Below are 10402 nucleotides of genomic sequence, written 5' to 3' on the forward strand. Positions count from 1 at the left end.
GAAATGAAGTTGTATACTCTCAGTACACATGAATCGAAACCTTTTAAATTCATTGATTCGTGAAGTAAGAAGATCAATATATTAAGGCCTCACCACTTCTGTGATTCTTTTTAATTCCATCACTAAATTACCTCACATATGCTCTCAACATTTTGATTAAGCTTTGGACATCCAGGTATATCAGTGACTTAGTCTCTTTAAAGCAAGTTGCTAGTCTTCAAAATTGGAAGTCTTTGATTCAAAATCTGGAGGGATAGGTTCTCACTACTGAAGAATTGAATAATATGGTAAAACATTTATTTAATGGTCCTTGGTTTTCAATGTTTCTTCAAGTGATATCATTTTTCAGTGAAAAAGAAACAGTCGGAAATTCAAATAATTGTACTGTATGAAAACAGGACAGATTGGTTCAGCGATGAGTTCTCATTCTGGTCAACTTATTTTTACTCTATATAGTCGTTATTTATTTGTAGTTGTTAAGAGCTTAAACATTCATTGATGAGTAGATAAAATGAATAGCTTTAGAGAAGGTTTGAACAAAGTGATCACATAAATTATTGGTATTGTGATGAGCTTAGAAACAGAAATAAGTCATTTGACGATGAAAGGCCAACAGAGAATGATACAGGGGAGAAGATGCTAACTTTGCGAAAACGATAGTTTGAGAGCATAGTCAAATAAGAGGTACGATAAATTTCTGTTGTATTCATGCTTTTGGGGATTTTTTCAGTCATATAATAAATGCTTCGACGACGTTAGGAAGACGGAAATCCACCGTTTTTGGCAAATTTCTACTTATCTTGTGGATGAGTTTATACGCTGATTTTGTTTTATCCATCAGAAATGTGTTCACGAAGTGTTCGATTATAAGACATCTTAACGATTGATTCTAATTTTATTTCAATCAAACCGCACAATTTTGTAAACTTCTTTCAAATAGGATATGCATTGATCAATCCATATATCTAGTTTCTCATAAGTAAATTGATGAATGCATATAAAAAAGGTCAGGAGTAAGAGCCTATCCTTAAGATTGTTCCTGAACATTAGTATTCTTATTTTTCCAATCTCATAATAAGAATAACACTTTTGAATTGGGTTGTTTTATCTTACCTATCTGTTACTATTCTTATTATTATTCTGAATAATAGATATATTATCTGTGTTCATTTTGAAAAATCACTATATGTTTGCGATTGTACAACTTTCAAAATAAATTCACCTATAAACAGAACTCATCTCCAATTCTTGTTTTCATCTGTATATGTTATTTACCTAAAGAATGAAGTGTTCTTCATAAGACTGTTTGAAATACATTATCAGTAATAGAGAGAGAGTAATTGTAGTTATTAACTATAAAACACTCATATATAAATATACTGTATTGAAATTCATTTTCAATAATGTAACTCTACAATATATATTTATATAATATTATTTGTGATATTTTTTTGATTGAGATCATGAACTGGGTGATGTCAGACCAACATTAAAAATCCTTGGAAGCAGTGGACAATGGTTCCGTCTTATTGTGGGACTCCTCAGTAGTGTGCATCCGCCATCCCGCTCGCGGGGTTCGAACCTGGGGTTGTTTAACATCAACCGATTTATGACCTCAATAAAAAAACATAATAATCTCTTTTTGTAAGCAATGATGGATAGTGGCTGGCAGTGGAATCCAGGACGCGCGTTTCGTCCTATTTGAGACTCGTCAGTTGGATGTACCTGCATCTCAGAGTTGATGTTCCTTCTGGGACTCGAACTAAGTACCATTCGCTTCAAACGCCATCGCGTTATCCACTTTGCTACTGAGTCGTGATAGCCAATTGTTTGTTCAATGGGGTGAATTTCAATTTACTTGGTATTATTTGGCTTGTATCTTCCCATTGAGATTTAAGACTGCAATTGATCAGTCTGTTATCGGCATATGTGCATACTGTGCGTATGCCTCGATATTGCCTTAATTCACAAGCTTTTTGTAAGCAATGATGGATAGTGGCTGGCAGTGGAATCTCTATAACCCCATACTGATATTTATGATATGCTGAATATATTTATACTCTTTAAAGTATAGTTTTAATAAATTATCATTTTACAACACAATAAATGAATACAATGCTAAAATCAATAAATCAAATTAACTTTTAGCATTGGTTACCTATATTCTTATCAATATAATTCGTCTACAATACAATACGGTAATGGTTTGTCTACAATTTATTAAAGGACACTTAATTTAAATAGTTACCCTCAATGAAATGACCTTAAATGAACTAAATTAGTTTTGTTTTGTTTTCATTAAAGATGTATCTACTAAATATTAAACAATAAATTAAACTTGGTATTTAAATTATAAGCAAATAAACAATTAAATAGAAGAAGAAAAACAAAACACCCCAGAAAACTCTTGAAAGAATAATGACATTAAATGATACTGAACAACTGAATAGTTTAGATTGTCAGGTTATATTGTCTATCAATAAATTACCATTTCATGGTCGATTTGAACATAAGGAGAATTCATGTGATTTATCTGTAAAATCAAGTAAGTTCAATATGATCAATTTGAAGTTTAATGTTGATTAATAAACATTTGAGAATATAGAAATCATTGAAGTAATATAATGGTAATATGTTATATTCTAATCTATTTTCTTCATCGCTTGATTACATTCATTGGAAAGTAAGTTCAAAGATTCTTTTTACATATAAAGACAGATTATCCTTAAGTTTCAATCTTATCTTTCATATAAATATCCAAGAAACATTCATTTCATAATAATCTATTGATCTATGGAACGTCGATTAAACATCATTATAAATCACTAAAAAGTTTGTATTTGGTTTACTTACATAATTACTTACGCCTGTTACTCCTAACGGAGCATAAGCCACCAACCAACATTCTCTAACCCAATCTGTACTGGGAATTCCTTTCCAGTTCTATCCAATTCGTGTTCATTTTCCCCATGTCTATTTCCATTTCTCGGAGTAATGTGTTCTTCGGTATTCCTCTTCTCCTTTGGCCTTCATTATTCAAAATGATCAGAGCTTGACTTGTGACGGAGTTCGGTAATTTCCCCAGAACTTCTTCCTGATTTCTTCCTCCGATGTGATCTGGTTTGCTCTCTCACACAGTAAGTGGTTGCTGATAGTGTCTGGCCAACGGATCCGAAGTATTTTGTGTAGACAACTGTTAATAAACACCTGTATCTTCTGGAGGGTGGTTTTCGTATTTCCTTTAACTATCATTAATTAATGAAATATATGTGACAGGAAATACTGACAGGCGTCTCAAATGTAGTTGCTTATTCAAATAGCAATTTGAATAAGGTATACATATGATATGTATGTCATTGTAAAAGTTAAGAGTTGATTATTTGAATGATACTTCAACCTAGTAATGCTGGATTAAGACTACCATTTGACGGAAGTTTCGATCACCACAGTGGAACACTATTCACTCTCTCTCTCTCTCTCTGCACACGTGAATTAACTCATCCTCTTGAAAATTCTTCTTACTCATGAAATACAAACTGGTTACAAGATGATGATAAAAGGTGAAACAATAAGATGGTTGAAGAGTTTAACATCTGAAGAAGTAGTACTAATTGGTTATTAAAAATAAAGAGTATTTTCAAAACCAACAAAATTAATGCAAAGCAGATTATATAAAATAAAAGTTCGATAACCTCATCCTTGTATTTATTAAACGGGATATCCGTGTGAAAACAGTACAAGAAAACGGGTATTTACCACATATTTCATAAACTACTTTACCAACAAATCCATATTTTCCTGCTTATTTTTCATACCAACAATTACCTTACACCTTTTATTCACAAGTTCTGTGGACACGATTCAAGGTTTATGTGTTTGAATTAGAACATTTGTAATCTATTAAATTCCTACAAAATACAAAGGTACTAACTATCTGGATCCAATTGCTAAGTGGATAGCACATCACTTGTTTGAAGTGATAAGTACCGGATTCGTCTCCTAGTGTGAACATCAACACAAGTGTGTATCAAGTATATCCTAATGATAAGCTCAAAATAAGTCATAAAACATGTCCTTAATTGCTATACTAGCTATAAATCTAACTCTTTTATAAATATTTGTACTTAACCTTAAGATTTTCATTCATTCTACGTAATTTTCTAAAATTTATTCCAGAGAAATACAATTTTAATAGAGAAATCAAAAGTGTATCTTCAGATGTTTGTACATTAACAAGTAGTAGTAAAGAAAAATTAGATAGAAATTCAACTAACAACATTGATTCTGAAGAGAATATCAATATCAGTGAAAGAATTCTACCTGATGAAACAAATATTATACAGACAACATATTCAAGAGATTTTCCAAATAAACAATCGTCGACTTTGATAGCATTAAGGTATGTTATTAATGATGAAATAGAATAAATTTAAGCTGAAGGTGAGAATCTCTTGTCGAATAAAAGTGTTGACTGACAAAAGCCGAAACTATTGTTACCTTAGTCAATGTTTTTGTATATATATATATATATATATATATATATATATATATATATATATATATATATATATATATATGGTCTCGAAACGGCCGCAGCTCGAGTAAACAATGGTGTGGAACTCATTTCGATTTGGTTATTTAGCACTTATGTCACCCATAATACGTTTTTAAATCATATATATATCGGTTACCAGTTGAAGGTACATATTTTGATAAAAGTAAATGATATCCTACAACTTTCAGCAAACATCATTTTCCTGACAACTTAAGGCTGATATTATTTCAGTCAAACAATGTTAAGTAATAGAAGAGTGTCAACAAGTCGATGTCTGAGATTTCGGAACTAGGTTAACCTGAGTTTTAATCCTCCTGGGAGTGCCAGTTCCCATAAAACTTCAAATGCATCTCAATTATAATTTTTAACTAAACCGAAACCGAGTTCCACGATTTTCTGTCGATTACGTCAAACCACCTAACAATAAAATATAATGAATGAGATATTATGTAATTTATAGAATCGTTCATAGAACAACTTAATAAGTAGAACTTGGTTAGCATTAAAGAACTAGATGAATATAAAACTTAGTCAATAACAACCCTAATTATTATTTGTTTACAATAAAATAAATTCCATTCAGTTCTGAACAGTTAGAATGGAACTGTTTAATTAGTTTCAAAATATCTATGAATGGAAAGGTAATGTTGTTACTAACAAACATAAAACATGAATTACAACTACAAAGAACACAAAACTCGCGATACAAAAGTCGATAGATCACAGTCTTGTTCATATCATTAAGTTAATGAAAGTTTATAGGTGTAGTAGTAAAAAATACTTTGCAAATGACATTTCAAGGTAATCTTTGTAAGCCAATACAAATTCCGTAAACAATAATCTATAAAGAACTCCAAAAGAATTCGTACTTTATAAAAACTTTCGTCTAAATTTCATCGAATAGTTTTACAGTATTTAGGCACCGTGTTGATATGAGACATTAAAGAGGAAGAATGGATTTGTAAAATCTCAGTGGATGAATTTGAAGTAAATCCAACGTTTCACCTGGTAATCTGGTTCCTTGAAAAAGCTTGGATCAGATTGCCAAACGAAACGTTGGATTTACTTCAAATTCATTCGTAGAGATTTTATGAATTTGTACTTTATTTCTTATTGTGTTTTGTGTTATTCCCCAGTGTTATTGTCTTCACACTTAGATGATACAAACATGTCATGACAAATAACTGTAAATGTTTTATCTGTAAAATTTATTGTTCCTAACTGTACACACGTTCTGTGCAAATAAGATATGTACCTATTGTCTATGCTTAATCTCACATACACAACAACCTCTATACTAGTAATCAACATGTGCTCATTAGTGACTAGCTTCGTGAGGGAATTCTCAGAGTTCTAGTGAGAAGCCGTGATCAGTGGAGCTAATCCATGTCGGGTAGAGACAGGTATCTACCTCAGTACAATGGAAGTTGGTCGCGCAGTTTCGTGGATTGGTTGATGTTAGACACTATCATCATTGGATGCCGGCTCAGTGGTCCAGTAGGTTAAGCGTTCGCGCGCGAGACCGAAGGCCTTAGGTTCGAGTCCCGCGAGCGGGATCGTGTATGCACACTGCTGAGGAGTCCCACAATAGGACGAAACGGCCGTCCAGTGCTTCCAGGTTTCCAAAGGTGGCCTAACATCAATCGGTTCATGATCTCAATTAAAAACTTAATAATCTCCACAACCCCTATGCTAGTAATATAGAATAAGCTCAACATCTTAAATGATACCTCAGATCTAATCTAAAAGTCATTTTTCAGTAAAACAAATATATCTTTTTTATTTCATAAACGTATTTTTTTTACTAGACGTCCTGATAATTGTATCGAAATTAATAATCAATAACTTGATAAGTGGTGCTATATTTTAATCATGAGTATATGTTGGAAACAACGTCAAATTGGTCTAAATAAATATCATCTTGTTGTGTTCATTCTACACTAATTTTAGACCACGATCAACTAGACACGCTTTTAGAGCTCCAACATGTAAATCTATCTCTACACCAAATACTTGTCGAAATTTGAATAATTTAGAAGTACTGAATTCAGTTGATGGTCCATATCAGAGTACTTATTTAAGAGATTATGTTGGATGCTGGACTCCTCAACCAGATTCTCCGATTAGAACAGCTACTTCAAGTGGGACAAGAGCAAATAGACCTCATCCAAGAAAGGTAAATATTGATTAGATTACATTCTCTAAGAAATATCAGTGAAGCCGACAAACTTGTTGCTTAGAATGTTAATAAACCTTTTACTCCGCTCTATAAAAATTTGTTACAACTGTAAAGAGCACATATTGGGATTGATATTTAGTTGGAAGAAAAATGTATGAATGAATATCCGAAAGAATACACATTCTGCGAATCAAAAAAGGAGTCTTTCAACGAAATAAACTGTATATTACACTAGATAGAACAATATTTCCACACAACTTCTTTAAATTATGATTATTCTAAAATTAATTATACCTGACTGATGACAACTGTTTCATTGATTGTGTTTTGATCACTGATTACCAGTGGAATTAAAGACGTGCATCCATTTCTATTCTGTACATAAGAGCTGACTGTACTTAAATTCGATTATTGATGTTTAAAAAGTGATTCAAATGCAGTATATGTCGTTTCAAACATCAATGTGTTATCTATGAGGCTATTGAATTAGAATATCCACTAAATGATTAATGGAGTATGATATGTTTGAATCAATGGAAAATAGTTTCACGTTTCAGTGTGAATATCAACAATGACATGCTTGTTTATCAGAAAACAAATAGAAGGGAATCCATATCTGTCAAAAATGAACACTTCCCATTGTAGCTAACAATATGAGAAATGCTCAGATGTTAATCACAATTGATTGATCACTGGGTGGTGATCAAGGTCATGCGTGTCTAGTCCTTATTAGTGTAGATCGAATGCTATCGACCATGTTGCAATGTGGCCATCAGTCTAGGTGACTCGACACTTCTCAGTGGTAACGTCTCTGTCTGTGAAGCTGGATGACACGAGACCGAATCCGTCAGGGAGCACCAGTTGCCTCAAGATTACAAGTACACCTTGCTGACGAGTGCCAAGTAGCACGAAACCCGGGTCCAGGGTTTCCTGTCGACTATCTCCAACCCTTATTTAATGCTTAGATGCTATCAGAGACAAGGCAAATATTTGTTTTCAATTGTAAATTTCATTGTTATAAATTAATGGTTTAGACAGCTTAAATAGACAAACTGTCTATGAGTCCAACAATTTCTATTCACGGTTACGATAAATGTTTTCTATATCAAAATCAATTCAAGTAGTAGAAATTCATACAGTAACATCAGTAGTTCTATCAATTACCACTACTATATGAATATTTATCATTATTCTTTAGTAAAATAACTTTTCTAAATACTAGTTAAAAGCACTACATTATTTATAGCTTATATCCAATTACTTTGGTCACTGTACTACAAGAAATACATTTATTCCATTCATAAAGGTGTACATCATATTTTATCTAATTGATAGGTTTCATTTCGTAAATAAAGTTTATTGACAAGAATCTTGATAAATATTATTATTGAAAATAGAATAACCGGCAAGACTATAATTTATCGACAACTTTTGAGCGATGCCAGAGTGACTTTGAGAGTGTCTACCTACTTACTAGGGCTAAATGAGGGTTATAAAGCAGTTTGAACAATAAGCATTACGATTCACAGTTGATGATCAGGGTTAGGAATTAGATTTACGGTTTTTTCATCATGAATTGACATCAGCTAAAATGTTAAGATGCTATAGTTGGCCAAATGGGTGAGTGAATTTCGCGCCAAAATCCAAGACCTATTATCCTAAATGTGATTGGTTCGTCCATAAATATAACTCTCTCATTTATATGCTGTATTCATTTTCATCACTTTGATGTAAACAAAGATATCAATGTTGTTACTTTTCTGTTACAAATGGATATTGTTTAAGAAGTTCACAAGTCACTTGAAAAGACATAGATAAACCTAACTACTTTTTATAAAAATTTTAAAAAAAAACACAGTCAACAACACGTTTTAAACACCTCGTTTTCTGCGATATTACTCAACTAATGTTTTTTGTTCATTTTTCAACAAGGACTTTTTAACTTATCGAAATGAAATGAATCAAATGTTATATTTCGATAAACCAAGCTCTCCTGTATCGACAGTTTCTGAGTCGCTGATACAAAGAGACAAAACATTTTGTCCTCACCGTCATTCAGAGGCAGATTTAATTCAGTCATTAGTATATAATCGACCAAAAGTCTTTCAAAGACTTACCAGAGAGCAATATAGTTTTTTGAATCAAATGTGCTTTAAAAGTACATATCAAGACTCTTTCAGTGTAGTTAGTCATTGTAACCAACCGAGAAATATTGTTCAAGACTCCATAAAATCAGTACATGAAATCTATGAAGGTGTAACCGGTCATCCATTATCTCTTAGTCATTTGAATTTCGCTAAACCATCATGGAAATATCAAAACAATACAACTTGTAAGGATGCTGATGAAGAGTTTATAAATGGCAACTTAAAATTAACAGTTCCCTGCACACGTTATGGTTCTAACAAAAATCATCATAAAATCACTAGAGGAATAAGTAAGCAATTTATTCACACTATTATAAACGTAATCTTCATAATCAATTTTAAATTGTTTTCTAAGTAATGTATTGTAGCAGCAGCCTCAGCAGCAATATGTCTCAATATACACAAAGGGAAAAGCAAGATTATCCGATACAACACAGAATGCAACAATCCAACCACACTTAACAGAGAAGATTTGGAAGATGTAAAAACCTTTACATATCTGAGCAGCATCATTGATGAACACGGTGAATCTGATGTAGATGTGAAGGAGCGGATCGGCAAAGTAAGAGCAGCATATTTACAACTGAAGAACACCTGGAACTCGAAGCAACTGCCAACCAACACCAAAGATAGAATTTTCAATACAAATGTCAAAATAGTGCTACTTTATGGGGCGGAAACCTGGGGAACTACGAAAGTCATCATCCAGAAGATACAAGTGTTTATTAACAGTTGTGTACGCAAAATACTTCGGATCCGTTGGTCAGACACTATCAGCAACCACTTACTGTGTGAGAGAGCAAACCAGATCACAGCGGAGGAAGAAATCAAGAAGTGGATAGGACACACATTGAAGAAATTACCGAACTGCGTCACAAGGCAAGCTCTCATCTTTTGGAATCCTGAAGGCCAAAGGAGAAGAGGAATACCGAAGAACACATTACGTCGAGAAATGGAGACAGACATGAGAGGAATGAACAAAAATTGGATAAAACTGGAAAGTAAGGCCCAGTGTAGAGTGAGTTGGAGAATGCTGGTTGGCGGCCTATGCTTCGTTGTGAGTAACAGGCGTAAGTAAGCAAGTGAGTGTCTTAAACTAGCATTATAGATTCATAGTGAAAATAAACTTCAACTACAAAATGTTGGAAAATCAAACGGAACAAAAATAAATCAACCCTCTGTTTTTCTAAATGTTAATAAGTATTTCAAAGACTTCATAGAAATCTTTATTCTATTCTTTATGTTTAGTTCCGAAAAATAACAAACCACTTCAGAGTCGATTGGTAGGCTCATTTTATGGAAACGTTAACCATGTGTAAATATAAAATATGTTAAATCTGTTAACAACCATAACTTTCTTAAATTATCAAATGACCACAATATAAAAGAAATCCTAGTTTGTTTATGACTAAGAGTAGTGGAGATTGCTAGATTTTCACACTTTTTATCATGGACTGAATTTAGACAACTTTTAAAAACCATGAAACACTCAAAATCTATTTTGACTGAGTATTGGACTCC

The 10402-nt window shown here is 32.6% G+C and overlaps 1 protein-coding gene across 1 annotated transcript; it reads left to right on the plus strand.

The window, feature by feature from the left end:
• Positions 1-2418: 2418 nt before the first annotated feature.
• On the plus strand, positions 2419-10200 carry MS3_00008586 (uncharacterized protein; the record flags this gene model as incomplete). Its single annotated transcript, XM_012944932.1, has 5 exons — positions 2419-2545; positions 4177-4399; positions 6506-6731; positions 8667-9171; positions 10130-10200. 5 exons carry the CDS (start codon positions 2419-2421, stop codon positions 10198-10200), a joined length of 1152 nt encoding a protein of 383 aa, XP_012800386.1.
• Between the last annotated feature and the right edge of the window lie 202 nt (positions 10201-10402).

Source organism: Schistosoma haematobium, chromosome 6, assembly GCF_000699445.3.
Source record: "Schistosoma haematobium chromosome 6, whole genome shotgun sequence".
NCBI lineage: Eukaryota > Metazoa > Platyhelminthes > Trematoda > Strigeidida > Schistosomatidae > Schistosoma > Schistosoma haematobium.